This window comes from Pongo pygmaeus, chromosome 1, assembly GCF_028885625.2.
Source record: "Pongo pygmaeus isolate AG05252 chromosome 1, NHGRI_mPonPyg2-v2.0_pri, whole genome shotgun sequence".
Lineage (NCBI taxonomy): Eukaryota > Metazoa > Chordata > Mammalia > Primates > Hominidae > Pongo > Pongo pygmaeus.
The window spans coordinates 223,451,336-223,475,097 of record NC_072373.2 but is presented as its reverse complement, the minus strand read 5'-3'; the positions used below and the strand labels follow the sequence as shown (position 1 = coordinate 223,475,097).

Genomic DNA, 23,762 nt, shown 5'->3' with positions numbered 1-23,762 from the left:
TTACTGGCGCGTGCCACCACACCCGCCTAATTCTTGTATTTTTAGTAGAGACAGGTTTTCACAATGTTGGCCAGGCTGGTCTTGAACTCTTGACCTCAAGTGATCCGCCTGCCTTGGCCTCCCAAAGTGCTGGGATTACAGGCATGAGCCACCGCACCTGGCCTTGATTTTTCTATTCTACCTTGCCATCCTGAGTACAATATCTCTTTATTATTCCTTAAAACAAATTTCATGAGTTTATAGAATTTTTAATTAAAGTTATTAATGTCACATTAAATAATTCTCAGAAGCTTCAGTAAAATAATATTAGCCAATAACGTAATGGCTGTCACCATGTCAACATACTGTTGGTAATGATAATGCCTGTTATTCAGTTAATATAAAGTAAGGTGACCCCTCTGCTGCTAGGAGGTCATGACCTAAAGCAGGGGTTTTCAACTGGAGGCCTGGGAACTGACTCCAGGCAGCCGCTGAACTCCTAAAATTAAGCAGTAAAGCTTTTTCTATGTGCATTTTTGGTGGGAAGGGGACCCATGGCTTTCTACAGATTCTCAAAGTAGTCTCTAACCACTCCCAAAAAGGTGTTAAAAGCCATTAATCATTGATCCAAAAGTAAAGTAGTTGGGGTTATCTTAGGAAAGATAGTTGAGATCTGGCAAGACAAACAGTACGATGGCTAATTTGTTAAATACTTTAAAAAGGAATATATTTTTAGTCTGCTTAACATTCCAATATCATAGTTTTATTTAGAAGCAAGGATAGTCTAAGGTTTATCCTATAAATTCATTTTTCTTCATTTATAATTAATTATCAATATTTTTTGGTAAACCTGGGATCTCAGCTCAGAGGAGGTGCATTAAATGAGTAGTAATAAAAAGCTGACATTTCTGGTAGTTAATCATTACTGATTTCTTTTCTCCTTACTTTACCCTTAAGGGCCGACCCTTGCGGGAACAGCAAGAAGTAGCTGCTGCTGTCATTCAGCGTTGTTACAGAAAATATAAACAGGTAAACCTCAGTTTTGCACCACAGAAGGGAACTGTGCCCCACCCAAGGCCACTGAGGATCTTCGTGTGCAGTTTGGCTAAAGAGCACTGCATCTAGTACCTCATTATAGAGACTTAATTTGTTTTTTCGTTTTTTTTTTTTTTTTTTGAAACAGAGTCTGGCTGTGTCGCCCAGGCTGGAGTGCAGTGGCACGATCTGGGCTCACTGCAACCTCCACCTCCCAGGTTCAAGCAATTCTCCTGCCTCAGCCTCCTGAGTAGCTGGGACTACAGGCATGTGCTACCATGCCCAGCTGATTTTTCTAGTTTTAGTAGACTCGGGGTTTCACCATGTTGCCAGGTTGGTCTTGAACTCCTGACCTCAAGTGATCTGCCCCCCTTGGCCTCCCAAAGTGCTGGGATTACAAGCGTGAGCCACGGTGCCCAGCCAGAGACTTAATGTGAACTGCCATGATAAAACAAACAAACAAACAAAAAAAAACAGGGGAAGCCACACATGATGGTGTGTGCCTGTAATCCCAGCTCCTCAAGAGGCTGAGGCCGGAGGATCTTCTTGAGCCCAGGTGTTGAAGTCCAGCTTGGGCCTCATCTCTGAAAAAAAAAAAACAGAGGAAGACAAAATAAAACCATCTGCAATTAGACTTGCACCGCAAAAGAGTTTTTGTCCAAATTTTTGGTCTTTTAGTAATATTATCTACCTGAGATACTGGTCTGATCCTAACACCAGTATCTTTGCAGTGAGGATCCGTGGTCCAATACTTTGATAAACTCCCTAGTAATTAGAACTGTAGGGAATCCAGTGTGTGATAGGTGATTGGAGAAGGTAAATGCTGGCTATTTATTACCTTTGAGTTTGAATTATATAAGGTATTTAATCTTTGGCCATTTTCCTTTCAGCTTCTTATCCATTTTAAAATGAAGAATTGTTAAAATCTTTGAAAATCAGAAGAAGCTCAGAACATCTTAAACTGCTTTTGTGCACCTTAGTTAAAGGTGCAAGAAGATTATCTAAGTACTCTTTCATGCAGTATTTCTGTTTGCAAACCAACTTGTAGGGTTATGTAACTAGTCAGATGGGAAAGGGAAGGCATATTTTTGGGGCAGCTAGTATGTACTAGATTTTTTAGGTGCCCCATCTCATTTCCTTTTTACAATTATTTGAAGTAAGTAGTATTTATTTCCAGTTTACAGATGAAGAAGCTGAAGCTCAGAGAAATTACATGAATATTAGGCCTTTCTCATCATCAAGGTGGTTATAAAATATTAAAAATTGCCTAATGGAGTTTTGACTGGTTCACACGATAAAATTCAGGCCTGTCAGTAGATTCTAGCACCTTTTATCAGATTGTGCTTTAGGTAGTTATAAATTTTTATTTAAGGAATAATAAATTCTAATATGTGTAATGGTCACATAGAAATTAGGGATTCTATTACCTTGTCATAATCCAGGACTTGCCTCAATTTCTGATACGGGTTGCCGTTTCTTCAAGCTTCTCTAGGATTAAGCCCTATTAATGGGGGTGGGGTGACGTCTTCGGCTTCGAGCCAGTTGAGTTCATGATCCCAGAAAAGGAAGGTTTATTGTGTAAACGCTGACACCACAGTGCCTGTAGCTCTACAGCAGGGAGCCGCACTGGCTTCTGTTTGGTGAGCAGGCTTCCTGGGAGCACAAGTGATACACAGAATGAAGGTTTCAAGTCTGTGATTACAACAGGTATTGATTCCAAAATATGAGTTTGGTTTTTTTTTTAAAAAAAAAAACCCTCCCCAGAAACTGTCATCTACAGCTAGGAAGACAGAAGGCATTATTTTTGGAAAGAGTAACAACTATAAAACAAATATTTTGGAAGACGGAAGGCATTAATATAGCCAGGTTGCCTTTTTTTTTTTCTTGGTTGGGAGTTTTATTGATTCTGGTTTTTAATTTCATTATATTCAGCAATGTAACATTAATCTTGTATTTTCTGTTTTTCCCCCAAGCTGACATGGATAGCCTTGAAGGTAATGATACACCCAAGCCCTCTCACAAACCATTCCACCAGAGTCACAAACTTCACACCCATCACCAGCTACAGGGAGGGGCCATTAAGATGGCACAGTCACGGAGTAAACATATCCCCCTTGCCAGGCCACCTAAGCACAGTGCATCTGTCCTCTGGGGACCACGTGGTTATTCAGTTGGAGTGGGTTTCGACATTAATAACTGGACGTTTTTTGGCTGGTGTTAATCCATCTAAGCCAGTTCCTGTCAGCCCTGTGGCCACTAAGTAAATACCCTTTTTCCCAAAGCGCTTCACTGTGGCCCGACGGGTCTGAGTGTGTCGTGTGCACAGGTGGAGGTGATGGAAACCACAGGGGCTCTGTAGGCTACAGCATTCTTGTCTTCAAAGACTTTCAGACCAGTGAAAAGGTAAAGCAGGTCAGATAAGACCAAAGAAGGTTCTTGCAGAAGGGTCCTGGTTCTTGGACAATTCTGAGAAGTCAGTTTCCCTCCCTCATTTCACCTCCTCATACATCCAGAGATACAGTTAGGCAGATACAGGGATTTTCTGGGGAATATTTTTCCTTGCAACGGTAAGTTGCCTTCTTATAAGCAAAGGGCTTCATTGCAACTTCTCATCCCCAGAGTCATACTCTGTTTGATTAGAAATTTGGACGTAGCATTTTAAGACCATGGAGAGCCCTGTATTTTTGGTGCCTAGAGACTGATGTTGAGAATTCACCCTGGGCCTTCGTCCCTCACTTCTGTAGCTCTGCAGCGTGCTGGGTGGAGAACTCCTGGCACTGCCTCCTGGGCCACCCGCAGCTCTGTGACAGCCGTCCAGGTTTCACGGCTTCACCACCGTGTTGGTCTTACGAGTGTTCATCTTTTACAGGTTAAAATGGCTTAAAGGTGTCAGCGTTTCATGATAAGCCTTGTATTTGGGACCTTGCAACTCAGTCAGAAACTTGTCGTGTGGAATGATAGTTAAAAATCGGGCTGAATGCTAAGTAGATTTGTGTATGGTGGGAATTGGAAGGCATAAAAAAATTATGTTAGTGTTTCAAAACTGGATAGAAAATATTAATCCGAAGCATTTAAAATTTTACTGTCGAAATCTGTTTTTAGATTAATAAACGTCTAAGGGTATTGCTATTAAAATTTTTCTCCAAGAAGGGCAGAATATTTTGATATTTTAGGGGAAAAAAAGTATGTCTGAAGGCAACCCTTAAAGTAATATTTTACATTTTGGAAAGGTAGGTGTAAAGATTCCTCATTTGCCTCTTTTGTGATTAAACCCCGGACAGAGAATGTGATAATAGAGGGGAAAAGCATTTTCTCTTCTTCCCTTCCCAGTAAGCTCGAAAGACACTGAGCCCGTGCGGCCCCTGTTGTTACTGTGTCGCTTGTTCTTGTTTCCCCTGCAGTATGCACTTTATAAAAAGATGACACAGGCTGCCATCCTTATCCAGAGCAAATTCCGAAGTTACTATGAACAAAAAAAATTCCAGCAGAGCCGACGGGCTGCTGTGCTCATCCAAAAGTACTACCGAAGTTATAAGAAATGTGGCAAAAGACGGCAGGCTCGCCGGACGGCTGTGATTGTACAACAGAAACTCAGGTGGGTGGAGAAGAGCTCATGGAGGTAAAGCTCGCTAGGGAAGAGAACTCTGACTTCTTTGAAAGACTTGTCCTGGGCTGACATTGGAGTCTGAGGTGGGCCTAAAGCATTGTTAGTCACTGTGTTCCAGAACGTTCTAGGTGTGGTGGCTGTATATGTACACCTGTGCTGAGTCTGGTTTTGAATATTTAGCTCTTTCTCTCCACCTCCCACCCAATTATTTTGATATTGCCACCCAATTTTACCTTATATCAGAATTTGGCAGCACCAGTTTCTACTCAGAAAGTTACCACTCAATTATAGTAGTTTAACCCATTTCCTGTTTAGAAAAAAAAAAAAAAAAAGTACAGCCCGCTGCCAGCGCTCATGTAATTTTACATAAACATGCTCTTTGAGGCTGAAGGAAATCTGATTTTCAATGTGAAAATAAAATATGAAAACTATTCTTGGAGTTATTTCTAAACAGAACTTGTCCCTAATCCTAATGTAACTGAAATGTATATGATGCTACATTCGGATTAGAGACAAGACTATTCTTGGGACAAATGGGAAATGAGTGAGATTGTAGAATTACTGCATGTGAGACCTTGGGCGAGTAATTAGGGTTAAGCTGTTCCGTTTTAGAGACTGTAATAAAACTGTTGAGCCAAGTAAAATACATTGATCAGTACATTTACAAAATAGCCCGAAGAGTGTATCAACTCCGGTGAATCACCTTGTAAACTAAGAAAGCCTCTCTAATGCCAGAATGCCTTTTGTGGCAAAATGAGCTTATAAGGAATTGTGAAAGAATATTTAAGTGACATTTTATTTTCAGTCTTTGTGTAGTCTCTCTTGAAGCTGAGAGCGCCTATACACGCCCTCCTTTCTCCTCTCGTGATGCCCGGACGCGATACTATGGGAACAGCATACGCACTCATCCCCTTTCAGATTGTATACATCTTTAACATATGCTGTTGGCTTTGCTACACGAACTGCTTAATTCAGAGTCCTCTCACTGCTGACCAGTTTTCCATATTGGGCTTTACTGTACCCTTCTTGTGACAATAATATTCTGACTTTTTCAGGAGCAGTTTGCTAACCAAAAAGCAGGATCAAGCTGCTCGAAAAATAATGAGGTTTCTACGCCGCTGTCGCCACAGGTACACTAGTCCTCGTTTATACATTCTGCTCAGGGAGAATGATGAAGCAACCCTGACCTTCTTAACCCTCACTAACTCCTATGTAAAGCTAATCCCCCTGCAGATAATCAGGGCAGACGTCCCAAATTACAATAGGGTGGTAGAGCTCTTTAACTAGGGATCAGGTTGCTACCCTTGGAATGCTGGTAACCATGTCAGACGATGCTGTTTGAACAATGGAGATTCATGCCCGTGTTTTTCTGTTTTAATTTGGGTGTGAGGTCAACTTAGTAGGACTAGCTTTTAATTCTAAGTTTCTCTTTAACCTGCGATTGATATGCCACATTGCAGTATGTTCTTTGCTCTAATCCTTTACTATGCTAGTGCGTGTCCAAACAGAAAACAGTTTCTAGTCTCAAGGAAGGGAAAGAAAACCATGAATTCCAAACAAGTTTTCTGATGTAGAATTTCCACCAAATAGCTGGGGCCCTCTGCTGGTCATGTAATCGCCAACATGCTCTATTATTAAACTATCGATTAAAGCTGGCCTGTGATGAGACCACTGGAATGCAGCTGTTCAGGAAAAGAAAGACATCTGAGATTCTGGGCACATCTTCAATTAGTAGGAAATGGGGTCCTGTGACCCCAGCATTCTGTGGGATGCAGCATCTTCTCATGGAGCTAAGCCAGAGGAATTTCTCTTTGTTCCTCAGATTTGAGCTTTCTTTATGAAGACTAGTGTCTCTACTTAGATTTCAGAGGGCTGGTGAAAGTGGTTTGTGTTCTTTATCCACGTGAATATTCCAGTCTGACGTCTGTAACTGCGGCCGTCCGAGCTGGGTATAGACCACCTTCTGTGTGGTTGGGTTGTTGCTCTGTGTGTCAGGAGCTGTGCAGTTTATAATACCAAACATTAAAGCAGACTCTCTAACGTCTTACTTCCTCTTCCTATTTAATCATACCAAAAGTCCTAGTATTCGTATTTAATTGGATTCCTTGGATGTTTCATTTTGCTTTAGTTTTTCTTACTCCTATAACCATATGATTGCCGGCTTTGAAAATATCTTGCCTTTAAGACTTAATAGGTTTAATGGGTTATTTGTACTTTTACTTAAATTAACAAAAGAATTTATTTTTGTGACCATAGAAGGAAACATGCACGGCCACTGCATTAACATCATAAAAACTTTAAAAACGGCATTCACTAGGATAGATGGTTTTCCCCAGCTACGATGCCATGCAAAAGCTAATGTTAACTCGCCCTGTGCCTCAGCAACATTTACTTTCCACCATGCAAGGATGGGAGATTTTTCACCATGATAGCTAATGAGTAACATACCAGTGTCAGTACTCTGAAACAGGAAGTCCTGTTAGGAAATGCATCCCCAAAACGGGTATGGCTCTAAGATCATGAAATTAATTCTGCAAGCCTTACCAAAGACAGCCTCTTTTCTTTATTATTCAGTCATACCTTTTACTTAGCAGGGGACTTAGGACCAAATAGAGTAGCTGATTTTCTTTATTTGGTGAACAGATCAAGGACTCACCTGGGCCCTTTTCCTTACATTCTCCAATACGTTCATAGTTCCTTCCTCCCTTTTCCTCTTAGACCTGCAAAATGAAAAACCTGAGCAAGATCCTATCCAGCACTGAAACCAATAGACTTTGGCCACTTTGAGCAGAATCACATCTTCTTTCATGACGCTGTGGTTAATACTTTCCAGATAGATTTTGTTTTCAAGAAAATTACCTTAACACCCCTCTTCTTTAGGCCACTTCAGACAAACCAGAATGTCTGCAAGTTAAGTCATGCTAGACTTTTTCCTCGTTTCTTCTAGTCTGATCCTCAAACTTTGAATGAATGTGTGGGTAACGTAGGAGCAAAATTGCATAAAGTCCTACACTCATCTCCCTTTCGTTTTTGCCAAAGCTGTGTCCCGTGTTTACTTTGGGAGAGTTAAGAGAATGAGATATTTAAACAAAACATAAATTCATGAAAGGTTGCCCCCACAAAGTAAGCTGAACAAAGGAGTCCTTTCACTTTTGTTTTTAGAGTTCTCTTTCTGTAAACTGGTAGAGAAAAATTTCATGAAGATTTTTGCCTTTCTTAAGTGTATATTTTAACTGTTAATAACCTTATAAAATGGATAACAAGAAGGTTCATTATGAAGAGAACATCAGATATGGGCTCTGGATTCCTGTGCATTAATTGGAATGAAATAAAAAATGTTATTGGCTCTTTACTTGACCATTTACAGTTTAGATGTTAGAAAAATAGGCAAATTTTAATAACCTCTGTAATAAGATCAGTATTCACTTCCCATTTCTATATATTCAATTAATATGTTCAATTAAGGATCTTGAAGAAATCCTAAAAATCTATCCTGGAAGTTTGTTTTAAACTCATATTTTCCTTAGGATGTGTGTAATCCTATTTTCATTCTGGGTCGAGTTATTTAATGTTATTTTAAAAGAAACTATCATGTCTGTTGACCTTAGAAGCATTAAAATCTTGCTAAGATAGAAAACCTTGGCCAGGTGCGGTGGCTCACGCCTGTAATCCCAGTACTTTGGGAGGCCGAGGCAGGCAGATCACTTGAGGTCAGGAGTTTGAGACCAGCCTGGCTGACATGGTGAAACCCTGTCTCTACTAAAGATACAAAAAATTAGCTGGGCGTGGTGGTACGCACCTGTAATCCCAGCTACTTGGGAGGCTGGGGCAGGAGAATCTCTTGAACCTGGGAAGCGGAGGTTGCAGTGAGCCAAGATTGCACCATTGCACTCCAGCCTGGGCGACAGGGAGAGACTCTGTCTCAAAAAAAAAAACAAAAAAAAAAAGGGAAAACCTCATATGACACCCTCTCAAAAAGGTAGGTAGATAGTAGCTTCAGGAATCAGTCAGAAGTATCCCATTTCTAAGTCATATGACCCCAATTTTTTAAGACTTAAATTGATGAATTTTTTACCTACTCATTTCACATACCCCACCATCACTCTCCTTTTCTTTCTTTCCAAAAAAGAAACCATGTTATATTCTTTTTTGTTGAAATAAAGCTATTTATAAGATTTCTGTTGTGACCCTCACGTGCTAATAGCTCTCTGGTGTTGTTTTACTGTCTAAAGCCCCCTGGTGGACCATAGGCTGTACAAAAGGGTGAGTTTAGCTGCCTGCTAGCCAGTTTCTCTTCTCTTCCATTTTCAGTATTTTGCTTTTTGCTTGCTTGCATGAGGCTGCAGCCTAGGTATGCCAGTAAGTTTCACATCCATTTTGAATGAAATAAAATCAAGTAAAAACTAACCCTAATTACTAACACTGCTATTTTATATGACAAGAGAACAGTCACATACATTAGATGTACAAATGCATGAGTGAGTAGAAGGGAGGGCCGTTCGAAACCACTGCAGGGCATGCCGAGGATGCGGTGGAGGAAGCCTCGGGACGAAAACAGGGCTGGTGGGCCACGTACACGGCCAAATAAGGCTGCATTATACGAAAACATTCAGCCAGTGGCTTTTTGTGATTAAGATAATTTGCCACATGAAATTTTCTCAACGATTGCTTTGTCAAAATTTCTAGAGCAAGGAGGCTCACTAGGAGGTGGTACTAGGGTTTGTTTTTTTTTTTTTAATGAATCTGTTTCTTACTGAGAATGACTGTTACCCTATACCCTGCTCCTGTGCTTGCATTTTCTAAATCTCTCCCTCCCTGGTGCTGTGAGGTAAGTCACTGTACAAGGCTGCCCTTTCAGAACAAACCCAGGACATTGATTATGAAATAGTGAACTGGCCTTCCAGCACTTGATGGTAATGCTGAATAATGAAAATGTGGTGTGAAATGTCTCAAATATTTATATTCTACATAACAAGAGTAGGGATTCCAATAGGCTTTGAATTTTAAAGAAATTACAATGAGTAATTTTAGTTCCTGAGATTTTAGAATATGATGCTAATTTGTAAGCAGGGCAAAAGGCAAAAGTCTCCCAGAAGCAACTATAATGTGTTTGAATTATAATAAAAGATTTAGTATCAGAAAACCATTTTTTCAAAGCCAGGAATAGGCCAGGTACGATGGCTCATGCCTATAATCCCAGTGCTTTGGGAGGCTGAGGTGGGAGGATTGCTTGAGCCCAGGAGTTCAGTGCCAGCCTGGGAAACACAGGGAGACTCCATCTCTACAAAAGATAAAAAATTAACCAGGCATGGTAGGGCATGCCTGTAGTCCCAGCTACTCGGGAGACTGAGGTGGGAGGATCATGTAAGCCTGGGAGGTTGAGGCTGCAGTGAGCTGTGAACATGCCACTGCACTCCAGCCTGAGCAACAGAGCGAGACCCTGTCTCAAAAAAAAAAAAAAAAAAAAAAAAAAAAAAAAAGGCCAGGAATAGAATTCATCAAAATCTAATTAATTTAAATGAATTTAGATTAATTTGACAACTTGTTTCTTATATATAATCTTAAGAGAAAAAATGAGTTGAAATTATAACATGGGAATTATCTCTATCAACTCAACTATATTCAATGCCCCCTCTTCTTAACCTTACACTAATACTTTATTTAGTCATCTTTAAGATTTCTGAGAAGAGGTCATAGTTCAAAAAATCTTAAAACTGCTAATGTTTCTGGAGATATTATTTCCCATCTAACTAGACTTATGTTGATGCTAATCTTTATTTATTATATTTTAACCCAGAAGTTGGCAAATGTTTTTCTGAAAGGCCAGATAGTAAACACCTTAAGCTTTGTGGGCTGTACGGTCTGTCCCAACTACTCAGTTCTTTTAATGTAGCAGGAAAGCAGCCACAGACAACACATAAATGAATGACTATGGCTGTGTTCTAATACAACTTTATTTATACAAATAGATACTGGACTAGATTTTGGCCCACAGGTTGTAGTATGCCAACTTGATGATAGAAGAATTTAGTTTTTATAAGTTCTTAATAATGACCTTAACCCTAGATTTAAAAGCCTTAAAAGGGCCGGCCGTGGTGGCTCATGCCTGTAATCCCGACACTTTGGGAGACCGAGGCAGCCGGATCACTTGAGGTCAGGAGTTCGAGACCAGCCGGGCCAACATGGTGAAACCGTGTCTCTACTAAAAATACAAAAATTAGCTGGCCATGGTGGCTTGCGCAGGAGAATCTGTTGAACCCGGGAGGCAGAGGTTGCAGTGAGCCAAGATTGTGCCACTGCACTCCAGCCTGGGCGACAGAGCAAGACTCTGTCTCAAAAGAAAAAAAGAGAAAAGCCTAAAAAGCCTTAAAATTTTAAAGATTTAAAGGCTCATCTATTTAAAACTATAAATAATTGCTAAAGGAAAAATTTGTTTTTTGGGGAAAAAAAGCAGCTATACTCTTATGTAAACTTAACTAATTAATCCTCTTTAGACTTAGGGAATTGTTCTCAATTAAAATATTTCGGGTCCCTTGTGATAGAGCTGGCTCGGAGACGTTTTTTTTGAAATGTAAGAAAAAAAGAGGACAAAAATCTCCATTTCTCCCTCTATTCCCTCTCACCCTCTGCATATATATAGATAATATTTCTTTCCATTTTAAAAAACCTCCAAGAGAATAGATGCATGCCCTAGTGTTCAGTTTAATTACAAGTTGTAGTATCATGCATGTTATATGCAATTAATATCACCTGCTGCAAAGACAACATTTTTTTTTTTAAGGGAGATGGTTGCTTATGCGTTTTTGAAACTTGTTAGTTTCTGGTATGTTAATGACCATTTTTAAGAGCACATTTTCAGAAGGTGCTTTTCAATGCAAACCAGAATCCCAACCTCAATTTCTTTAATGCCTGCTGCATTCTATTGTGAACTCCTAAAACTCCTACTCATGCATGGAAAGTTGGAATCTCATGACACGCCTTAGGCCTCACAACGTCTATGCAAGTTTGAGAGAGGGGGGCTGAGAAGGTTCCTTCTATCCTGGTGATATTTAGCTAACTCTGTGAACCAAGGAATAGCATATATAAGGCTTTGTATGATTACCAATAAGATCTTCTCTCCCTCGTCCTTCCATCGGAGAAGTCACAGTGGCACTCCCTCTAACAATCCCCAAGTTGAAATTAGTCTTGGGAGGCAGAGCATTCTCTGAGGAAGATTTATATAGTCCTGGAAATTATGTTAAGATAAAATACTTATTTTGGGGCCGGGCGCGGTGGCTTACGCCTGTAATCCCGGCACTTTGGGAGGCCGAGGTGGGCGGATCACGAGGTCAGGAGATCGAGACCATCCTGGCTAACACAGTGAAACCCCGTCTCTACTGAAAATACAAAAAATTAGCCGGTTGCGGTGGCGGGCGCCTGTAGTCCCAGCTACTCAGGAGGCTGAGGCAGGAGAATGGCGTGAACCCGGGAGGCGGAGCTTGCAGTGAGCTGAGATAGTGCCACTGCAGTCCGGCCCGGGCAAAAGAGTGAGACTCTGTCTCAAAAAAAAAAAAAAAAAGATAATATACTTATTTTGTTAATTTGTAAACTATTCCATATTTAAAACATGGTTTATACATTGAAAAATATTTTCCCAGCTACTGGAGGCTGAGGTGGGAGGATTGCTTGAGCCCAGGAGGTCGAGGCTGCAGTGTGTCATGATCGTGCCACTGCACTCCAGCCTGGGCAACAGAGTGAGACCCTGTCTCAGAAAAGAAAAGAAAAATAATATTTGGAAACTTACAGAATTAAATTTTATGGGACAGTATTTGTAAAACACTAATACTGACCCAAACTCCTACATCAGTGGAGCAGGGGGAGATCTAAAAGGCAGAATTAAGACACAACAGACGAATTCCAGCAGCAGAGCAATCAGAAAATACCATTTGTATCTTGAAATGTTTAGTCTTTTGCTTGGGGAAGGCTAAGGAAAAGCACCAAATATTTTTCACTGAGTACAGCTCATTTTTATCCCCCCTCTCCTTCAGGCCTACCTCTTAATTTATCCAGTAACTTAAAGTGAAATTAACAAACTCTTGCTACTGCCATCAGGGTTTTTGGTTGTTTTGTTTTTTGTTTTTTCTGTTTTTGTCTTGGACACAATAGCTGTATTTAGGAGAGAACTTTTGTTCTACACAAAGAGATTATTTAAATCAACAAAAGTGATTCCTCAGCAAGTGACTGAAGGATTTTTAAGGTTTAAGAAACTTTTTAAAGTACATATGCTGAAACGATACTTTCAGTTGGATTTTGAGTATATCTAACAGGATGTTATTCAGTTGCATAGAGAAAAACCAAGATACCTCATATGTTAGCAGATAGTTCAGTTACATAACAGATTTATCCTCAACGTATTGAGACTTGCTTGACCTAAAAAATAAAAACTAAAATGCCTGTTTTTCTAGACAGAAAATGTCTTTCCACTTCTCTAAGACATTTATTTTTCATGGATAGTAGAAAATGTTCTCATAGATAAGTGACACTGCTCTCTGAAAAGCAGTTTCTAGACAAATTCCTCCTTTCCCGATACGAGACACTATTTCTGTGAGAAGGCTTTATAAACTGTTAACAATCACTATGGGTGTTATTAAAAGCAGTGGGAATGCTAGTATTTAAATAACCTATCTCTTATAAACTGCTGGCCTAGTCACCTATGTTCAGTAAAGGCAGGTGCAGTTATTTTACTGGAATAAAACCTTAATTGGAGGAAGAAGAAATAACACTTTTTAGTCACATGTTTTCAAACAACATATTTTCTTTTTATTTGAGAACCGGGTTTCCAAACACTTTGCCAGAAGCTGGTAAGTAGTAGTCTCAACGGAGCAGCTCTGCCGTGTGCTTCTGAGAACAGCCCCGGGTCATAGCTGCACTGGGTTGTTACCAAGTTCTGAAAATTACGCTTACACTTTTGGCTGTGTTATGTACACTTTTATCCAAGGGACAGTTCTCTAACAATGCGGGGAAGTGTACTGAGAAGTAAACAGTGCTCTAGGGTCAACAAATGTGTTCTCACACTTCCGTAGCTCAATTTGGCATGAGGCATAGTTTCTAAGTGGCCCGATGTGTTCATGAGAAGTAAGACGTGAATGTGGGATGTGTCATCATGGATGTATTTTAAATCTCCAAAGTAATTTTGTCTCACTTGCCTCTTTTAGGAAATGAATATTTTTGGAACACAGTGGTGTGTGTTAAATTGCAGACAACATGCTCTGTGTCATTCTTATTGGGCCTCTCTGTCTTTTTTGTTTTGCAATCCAAATGAGATTTCTGGAAAATGGCAAGATCTCTCTTTTCCTAAATTCCCCACAAGCTATTGCAGCTCTCAAAGCAACAGGTAATAATCAGAAAGCCGCATCCGCTGCCCTGTCTATTTTTGACGTCCAGCATTGCGAGAATATTCCCGCTGAACTCCACTGACTCATGAGACATTTCTCTGGCTGAGCATCACTGAGTAGATGTAATGAAGCAGCTTTGCCTTACGCTTTACCCATGGAGCCATTGTTTGCTACAAGTTTCTGAAGCAGGCCTACTTCATTGATTCATAAATGATCATTGGACGTCTGATGGAAGTAAACCCTGTGGGCTTTTGCTGGCTTTCAGTGCTGTTGCTTACGACATCACTTCAGTACATTACGATGCAACTTTTTGGGAAGGGGGAATTGAGACTACAACGGTATCCCAGAGTGGTGATTATTCTCAGCCTAGAATGCTTGGGGAAATACTGGGATCGTCTTTAATGTTAATAGCTGAATGGTAACAGGTCAGTCTTGCTATTCTAATTACTGTAAGTCTGAGCCAATAAGAGTTCTACTTTGCAAGTTACTGATAGGAGTCAGAAATTTGGCCGCACAGCTCTCCTGAGGGCAGCACTGGTGCTGTGGGAACTGTAGCTTCTGTCCTGCATTGCCTCTGTGAGCTCAGGGAAGACTGCTTTGCCTGTCTTCTGTGTGAGGGAATTTAGAAGTAAGTGCAATTATAATTTTTTTTTTTAGATAACCTGGACATTTTTAGACTCAGTTCTTTCTTAGCCCTGAATGAGTCTAACAGTTGTAATTCCTTAAGAGAACCAAGCACTCAGTAACCCTTAGTTAAGTTTGTGTAACATAACAAAAGTTTATCATGCACCTGTGTTCCAAGTTCAATAGATATGGTGACCACAGGTCCTGAATTTTCAAGTCTAATTCCAATTTCAAAAATTCTTGTCTATATTTACCAAGTTTGTATACTGAAAAATTTGCTTACAACATAGGTAATGTTAATGAAACCAGTTCAGTCCATTGATTTTGGTTTCAGTCTACAAAATTGAATTTTTTTCCTTCCACTGAATTTTTCAGTTGTTTTTACATAATATGAACACAGCATTTGTAAGACAGATTAGTAACAGACGGATAGAAAACCATCTAATTCACTTTTTTTTTTTTTTAAGACTAACAAGCAGCTCATGCCTGTAATCCCAGCACTTTTGGGGGCTGAGGCAGGAGAACTGCTTGAGGCCAGGAGTTCAAGACCAGCTTGGGCAATATATTTAGATCCCCTGTCCAGACAAAAAAATTTAAAAATTAGCCAGGTATGGTGATGTGTACCTGTAGTCCTAGCTACTCAGGAGGCTGAGGCTAAGGATTGCTTGAGCCCAGAAATTCCAGGCCACAGTGAGCTATGACTGTTCCACTGCACTCCAGCCTGGTCAACCCTGTCACTAAATAAGTGGAGAAAATAAAAGCTAACAAGCAGGAATAATTATTATTACAAAAAGCAGCACATACTAATTGTAGTGAATTCTGGAAATACAAATAACTAAGGAGAATCACCCAGAGATAATAATGGTTAAACTTCTATTTTTATCCTTCTCATTGGTAAAGATTTATTTTTAATTAACATCTGCTTGAATAATCATTCATGTCCTTAACTAATAACAAGGTGATCATAAATTTAGCCATTTGAAACACCCTGATTTGAAACATCTATTTCTTAAAATTTGTTTTAAAATTCTAGTATATGTTATTCTAAATCACTTTGGTGATATAATTGTTTTCTGTTTGAAGGCAATATAACATTCAAACATTATTTTATCCAGTTGACATTTGATTTAAAACAAAACAAAAATTAAGCCCCACTGTCTCATCCTAATAATCTACTCTCAAGTAACATAAAACTTCATTTATGATTTCACTAGGGCAGATAGTAAGCCTCTCAATTTCATGTTAACTTTCAGAGGTAAGTTAACATCTTATATGGTCTATAAATTGCAAATTGGAGAATAAGGCTAAAAAAATCTCCCTTGATTCTTACACACATTCTTTTCACACGTTTTAGGATTCTAAATAATTGTGTTGTAAAATCAGTAAGTACATTTTATGTGAGGGTCTTCCCCCACCAAGAATGATTTTTATTCATAAAATCAATGTAGTGTCTTATAAAAGATGACACCTTAGAATTGAGAAAATGTAATTGTTGTTAATTTCATCTCATACCATGGAAATTTTCCAGATGCATGTTTCTTATAAAGTCTTTTGGAAAAAACAATAAAATATGATTTTTAAAAAACTTCTGTGTTATCCTGGGAGATATTTTTAGAGACAGTGGAATGTTGAAACTATAGGTTTGGAAGTCAGACAAACCTGGGCTCAATTCCCTGTTCTGCCATTTATTAACTGTGTGAATTGGGGCAGACTGCTTAATTCCTATAAATCTCAGGTTCTGCATTTACAAGTTGGAGCTAATGGCAGTGTTGTGAGGACTACATAAAGTAACAGTTATTAAGTAACCTGTATAGCTATTGGAATTTAATACTTTTTCTCTCTCATTTGTCCCTTTTTTTTCTAATTCCTCCTCGAACGACTTTCTGTAAAAAATGTTTGTGCCATTTAAGTCATTTTGATGTCATGTATAATGCTAGCATACTATGATAACTTTATCATGAAGCTAAGAACCAAATTCTCCACTTTAACTCAGGAGTTGTGAAAGCCTGGAAAATATATCTGAAAATTGCAGTGTTCTCATCTCTCCTGCGTAGATATTGTAGGTGGACATGCATCTCTCCTTAACCTACTGGTCTGTGAGGCCATCACTAATTTCATAGAGTATTTACATGACAACTTTAAAACCTTATGAAAACTTAACTTTTTAATTAGTTCTGAAAGAAACTGAAAAAACTGCAAAAACAAATGTGACCATTTTAACTAAAAGAAAAATGTTTTAGGGTAATTATACCTACCCTGACCAGCTGATTATAGGTTCTTTGGTATGAAGCCACATAAAACATTTCTGGTTTATAATTCACTCTCCTTTTTATTTCATCTCAATGATGAACTTAATATTTCTAAAGCATTCCTGTTCATTCTAGAAAAACTGTGAATGTATAACATCGCTGTGTTTATGCTATCAGATTTTGAGTTCAGAATTCCTCAAATTCTAGACATCTCATCAGTGATGGAGTCACTGTCGCATATTTGTGAATGAGTTCTGTGCTAGTGCAGAAAGAAAACGTAGCATCTGAAGTGGCATGCACACGCTGCGGAAATTCAGCAGATAGGTCTGCACAAGTACAGATATTGCATGTCCAGAAGCAAAGTTGGCATCAGTGCATGCCTTGCATTTCCAGCCAAAGGGATGTTAGTATAGATATTGCATGTTTAAAAATTGAACAGACTATAGCATGTTTCAATTTTTAAAAAGCCATTTATTTATCAAGTATGCATGTCCAAAATTAGGGACCTATAGTGATGTACAATTCTATACTGTAATATGACCCAAATTAATCCATGGTATATTTAATTATAAAATTTAAAACTAAATGATATTTGGATCTACTCATGAACATAGCAATGTATTCTAACTATACCTGTTAACAAAAAAAGATTCAACAGTTTTAGAGATACACTGTTTGTCACTGTCATTTATAAAAGTCACACTAGGACCAAGCTAGGGCTTGGTATATGTAGTAAGTAAATCAGACCAATAAGCAAGCTTTCAAAGATTATCATTCTTTTTAGTATTACTGATAACATCATAAAGCTTTTCTTCTAAAAGAGAGCATCTTCTCTATGAAGAGATTGTATCAACTTTGCAGAATACTCAGAAATGATTCTGCTTGGAAGTGGTAAATATAAATGTTTTCTTAAATTGCTATTATACCATATGTGCCATTCCAGACTCTCAACCTATACAATATAGCAATAACTGATTACTGGTTTTTTCACAATATTTTCTTTCTGCCTGAGTATTATCAAGTTTTACTTGAGGCCGGGCCTGGTAGGCTCATGCCTGTAATTCAAGCACTTTGGGAGGCTGAGGTGGGCAGATCACTTGAGCTCAGGAGTTCAAGACCAGCCTGGCCAACATGGTGAAACGTCATCTCTACTAAAAATACAAAAATTAGCTAAGCATGGTGGTGCGTGCCTGTAATCCCAGCTACTTGGGAGGCTGAGGCAGGAGAATCACTTGAACCCAGGAGGCAGAAGTTGCAGTGAGCCGAGATCGCACCACTGCACTCCAGCCTGGGCAACAGAGTTAGACTCCGTCTCAAAACAAAAAAAGTTTTACTTTACTGGTATGACTTAAGATAATAGGAGAGCCTCTTAGAGAATCAGAAAAATATTTTTGAGATTATGGCCCTCTGTATAGCACCATGACAAATCCACCTTTTCCTGATCATGCTGTTGCGGTAGAGTATGGTGTCCTAAGAAATTGTTGCTCCTATTTGGCTAAATCAGTCTCTTACACCCATTTTTGGGAAACAAATGTTATTATGTGGTATGCAGTACCACAAACTGTGACTTACACCACATGCATTGCCTTACATTCGATCATTCTGCTATTAAGGCAGGTTCGTAATTGTCAGTATAGAGAAATACTCTTACGGCAGACAGCTGCTTCCCCAGCACCCCATCTACATCAGGTGGCCATATCCAAAAAAACTGAGACTGATTTTTATATTAAAAATTACAGATTGGCAGTGATAATTAATAAGTAATTTGCTGATAAGAACTTTCCATGACTCAGTCTATAACAATGTTACGTAAATTTGTTTACTACAGTATGTTTGATGAATAGAACAAAGTACCTTATCAGTATCGCACCCTACGGCTGTCCATCTGGGATCACTGGGAGGAGGAACCTGAATGTCTTTTTAAGTTACAATGTGGAATGGGAGGAAAGTAAGGAATTATAAAAATCAAAGTCTCCACAAAACCTGTGTGAAGGAGTAGAGTAGTACAGATGTATGATTAGGTTCAAGAAAGCTAACAATCTTGAGTCTATGAACAAAGCAGTAGTAGCTTAATCCCTAGATATATTAAAAGCTAAATAGGCCGGGCGAGGTGGCTCACGCCTGTAATCCCAGCACTTTGGGAGGCTGGGTGGGCGGATCACGAGGTCAGGCGATCGAGACCATCCTGGCTAACATGGTGAAACCCTGTCTCTACTAAAAAATACAGAAAATTAGCCGGGCGTGGTGGCAGGCGCCTGTAGTCCCAGCTACTCGGGAGGCTGAGGCAGGAGAATGGCATGAACCCGGGAGGCGGAGGTTGCAGTGAGCCGAGATGGTGCCACTGCACTCCAGCCTGGGTAACAGAGCGAGACTCTGTCTCAAAAAAAAAAAAAAAAAAAAAAGCTAAATAAATGCATGTACAGTTTCCCTAATTTACATCATACAGAGTGATAGGACATTAATGGTGGTCCACCAGACTAAAAAGAAAGTTATTTGAATAGTTAAATTTTTATTAAGATAAACATGTGATTGTCACACTTGATTTAATACATTAGACTTTGATTTTGCTCTATTCTTAGAGCACTTGATGTAGAGCAAAGCTTTAGAATGATTTTTTTTTTCACCTTAAGTAGGGTCACATCTTTTCTTTGAATATTTTCCCCAACGATTTCACAGGAGTTTCTTTTGCCGTCAGTCCTCAAAAGGGTTGTAGTCTTGGCTTTTCAGTTCAGAGGGAGTGGTAATACCCCTTTCCTTTACTTGGTCACAATTCACTATAGAGTTATCGCCTGCTGTTTTGTTTTGTTTCTCTTCCAGAGTGAAAGAATTGAAAAAGGCCAAGGAACTTGAAGACATACAGCAGCATCCCTTAGCAATGTGACATTGCTTTTCAGACTGTTTTCATTTCTGTTTTTAGCAGAGACATGCAACAACAACACACACGCACACACACACACGTACACACACATACAAAATCCCTCTGCAGTTTTGGGGAGATCAGCTGCAGGATTTTAACAGGAATGTTTTGGTCATTGCATTTGCACTTTCATGGACAACTTTTAATTTGATCAGCAAGACATCTTGGAACTCAATCTTCTGTTGGATCACGGGAAATCAAGACATCCAGGAGGAATTGAAAGAGGCTTCCTCTTCTCAGGAAGAAGCCATTTCCTTCTCATATAGGGCTGTATTCAAACATCGTGTGGAACTGTACAAATATTTATACCAAAAATATAGATAAGAAAAGGTGGGGCTATACTAGCAACAAAAAAAAGAATGCTGTTCCTGCACCTGCCGGTTATTTCCAAGAAGCTGAATCTTTGGGACTGATTCTCAGTGGAGGGCTTAGATCATACAAAAATCTTTATTGGGTCCGTGTGTTCTCATTTCCTTCACTGTTTATTTTTGTTTGTTTGTTTGTTTTAATCTCTACAGCACACTTAATGCAACTTTTGAAATCTGCAGGTTTTTAATGTCTTGTGGAAATTTGCAGAGGGGCAGGTGTGTGGTAAACGGGTAATGCATGGGAAATAATGAGAAGCAGCTCACAGAGTTTAAACTATTTTCTTGTCCCCACCACCTTCCAAGAACCTGCGAGGGTAGTAATCATCTTGTCCCCTTTTTCATGTTCAGCACTTTAATTTTTTTGCCTTACTTTCATGTGCAATGAGAATTACTTAAGAATTGGTAAAGCATGTAGCCTTTTTTAGTAACCTTGGAAGCTGTAGTAATTCTAAGGAATCACGAACCTTGCCTGGACATTTGCCACCTAAACAATCAGTGTGGTGCTGCGTTCTGGCCAGTAAATTCCATGTTTTTGGCTATATCTCATCCAAACTGAGCAGTTTCTGTGTATATATAGAAGGTAGAAATGAAAAGTGAGAAAATATTTGAAAGGGATTATATTAATTGCTAAATATTTTATTCACAAAGGTCAATAACATGGCAAGATAAAATTATTTGTATAGTTTTGTCTGAATGAGCGAGAAAAATGTGGATGTACTGTTTGTATATATTGTATATATTAAAACAAAGAGATATGTGCATGAAATCAAGAAAAAAGAAATGAACAAAAGCAAAGCATTAGTGGCTATGGTCTGTAAAATGAAACAAAAAAACTTTATTTCACTATAAGAGTACTTTATTTTAAATGTTCTTTAGAAGAACATTTTGCTAAAGCATGACTAAACTGCAAAAAAAAAAAAAAAAGAGCTACTGTATTTAGACTTAGGAAAAAAGGCAGAGTAACATTACTTAAAAAAAAGGATATGTTTACATTTAATTTTGGCTACCAGGAGTTTAGTTTATTTTATTTAAAATTTTTTTGCCAATGGTGCCAAGTAATGTGAATGCTAATACTGCTTAAGAAAATTAAGTTACTTTTGCAAAACAGATAATCATAAGATGAATCAGTATGTAGCTTAACACCATCCACTCACTCCAACAAAGAACACTTAGAATGATTTAAAAAAAAAAAAAAAAAAAAAACCTGACAAAAGAAATAGTACGAAAAGTAGAAAAATGTCACGTTTCCATATCTCCTGCTGGAAATCAGAAAATGTAATAAAATTGCACAAAAAAAAAACAATGAAAAAGATGCAGACTGGTCTTTTAAGAGATGGCATGGTATATTACTATTTCCACATAATGAGGAGCCAAAGAAATCTGATGCTTTTAACAGTTAAACTACTAATGTTAAATTGAGAGAATAAAGTTTGCATTTGCTGATGCCAGTTTAAAATTCCCAGGTTACGTCTGAGGATCAGTTGGTGTAAAGCTGAGATGTTTTTTCTTGGTTCTGGCTGCCAACTGTGAGTTAAAACTCAAGGCTTGTTGTGAAGCCTAAAAATATTCACAAATAAGCTTTTAAACTGGTGTCTTTGGAAGGAAGGTAGATACAAAAAGATTGTGGTAAAAACTGGGGTCAGTGCTCTTGGTGCCTTTTCTATAATTGTACTTGTTTTTTAATTACTTCCTTTCACTGCCAACCTCGAATTACTGTACAGTATATGTCTTTCTGCTTGTGATCAGCTTTGACAACAGTGACAGCCCCACAACTAGTAGCCACCTGTACATTTGTAAACTGACCTGACTCAATTTTGTTTTTAAATGTGTGGGTTATGTTGCAGCTGTTGCAGTCCCCCAGATACCTATTATTTTACACAATTTGACCTATAGGTGGACACTGAGCAATTTACAAACACAACTGCATTCATAAATGGGAATAGAACGTGAGAGCCAGCTCTTTCAGAATATCCTCTATTAATACTGAATTTAGATATCTTTATTCCATTTATTATGGTACAAATAACTGATCTTTTAACCAGAGTAATGACCTCAGTGGATTTGCTTTAACCCTCACATTTTTTTTTTAATGTTTCACATGTTACATTATTAGTTGAATACGTTAGAAAATGACAGATGATAGAGACTTCCATAGAATTAAGAGGGTTCTCATGGAGGGGATAGGAAGTAGGTTTAAGGCCTACCGGTGTAACCTACCAGTACAACTGTGAATCCTAGGTGAGGCAAAAATGCACTTCCACTGAAACGAAGCATTTCTGACCGCTTTTTCTTGGTTATGAATCTTAATTTCGAATATAAGATGATAGGTAAGCGCAGCTTTCTTGGATAATCTGAATTCCCAAGTGCCAGGAGTAGGATTTCATTATAAAATTAATAGCTAATCTTATTCTATCTCCTGAAGATTTAATTGCTATTGTTACCCATTCGAAATCAGCTGTACTGTGTGAACGAAATAAAGACAATAATACGAACCCCTCTCTGGCTGCACGGTCGCTTATGGCAGTTCCACACAGTAGTTGGCGCCCAATGGGGGGTCCCTGAGACTTGCATGTAAAACTAGTCTAGATGTCTTCTTTTTTGTAAGTTTTATTTTTGTAATTGTGCATGTAAAGCATCATTGAATCAATGGATCTGTTGAAGAACTCAGCTGCTGGAAACCATGCAAAATGTTTTGAATTGCCCTTAAAATATGGAAAATGTTTTCTGAATGCTTTATATTCTTTCTGCTGTAAATTAAAAATGAAGAAAATTTCCCCATACTACGTGTGTGTTTTGCTTTAATGTGACCGGGTCGTGAAATCTAAGGTCATGGGCACATGTTTCAAAACATATGTAATAATGTCAAGTATTTCCTTCTGATCCAGATGTAATGTTTTGACATTGAATGTTACATTGTTTCAGCTAGGTCCATGAAAGAAAAAATGTCTTCCAGCCACCATTCAGAGAGCTTTTCCCCTATCTTTCCAGGCACCTCTCAACATACCAATCATTTGTGTAAGGCAGTACAATTATTTGAAAGATAAAGACATTAATTTAATTCACGTTTTCAGTTACAATCCTCTGAAGTCTTCTAAAAGGCATTTTCCAGCAGATTACGAACGTCGTCCTTTCTGAGTATTGTGTCATCGCTGCTCCATTCCCTTTCACTGCAGAGCCTCTCCTTATCTCCCTAGTGCTCCCTCTTCCATCTAATCCATCTGGCCGCTACTGCCAGAGAAATTTTGCATCATGGATCTCCCACGTCCGTGAGTCAATGGTTTCCAGGGCCCACTACAATTAAATGACATTTTTCTTGTTTGTTTATCCTCTTTATTCAGTCTTCTTTTCACTTGTACCCAACCTGCACCCTCTAGGTGGTCTGTGCACACTGCGTCCATTTTCACTGCTGTCTTTGTTCATGGTGTTTGCCCAGCCCTTACTTGGAAAGTTCTTTTCCACCAGTACCCAGCTCAAATCCCACTGCCTTTGTGACACTCTCGTTTATTCGAATATGTACTAACGTTTCCCTTTTCAAAGTATTCTATTTAGAGTTGGAAAAAACAGCATAGTATTTAAGTACTGTATTTTTCACTTCTCATCTAAGAGACC

General features: G+C 38.7%; 1 protein-coding gene across 11 annotated transcripts in view; it reads left to right on the top strand.

Annotated features, from left to right (window-relative positions):
* CAMTA1 (calmodulin binding transcription activator 1) overlaps positions 1-22,933 on the top strand; it is a 980,974-nt gene extending 958,041 nt beyond the window's left edge. For 6 of the 11 annotated variants that reach the window (XM_054441126.2, XM_063668430.1, XM_054441060.2 and 3 more), the window contains 6 exons: positions 937-1,008; positions 2,988-3,008; positions 4,416-4,609; positions 5,677-5,751; positions 8,854-8,884; positions 19,686-22,933. In XM_054441126.2, the coding sequence (XP_054297101.1) occupies positions 937-1,008; positions 2,988-3,008; positions 4,416-4,609; positions 5,677-5,751; positions 8,854-8,884; positions 19,686-19,718 (426 nt within the window). In that variant the 3' untranslated portion in view covers positions 19,719-22,933. The remainder of the gene's footprint in view (positions 1-936; positions 1,009-2,987; positions 3,009-4,415; positions 4,610-5,676; positions 5,752-8,853; positions 8,885-19,685) is intronic. The other 5 variants (XM_054441083.2, XM_054441064.2, XM_054441116.2 and 2 more) reach the window with 3 other exon arrangements.
* The last annotated feature ends 829 nt before the right edge of the window (positions 22,934-23,762 follow it).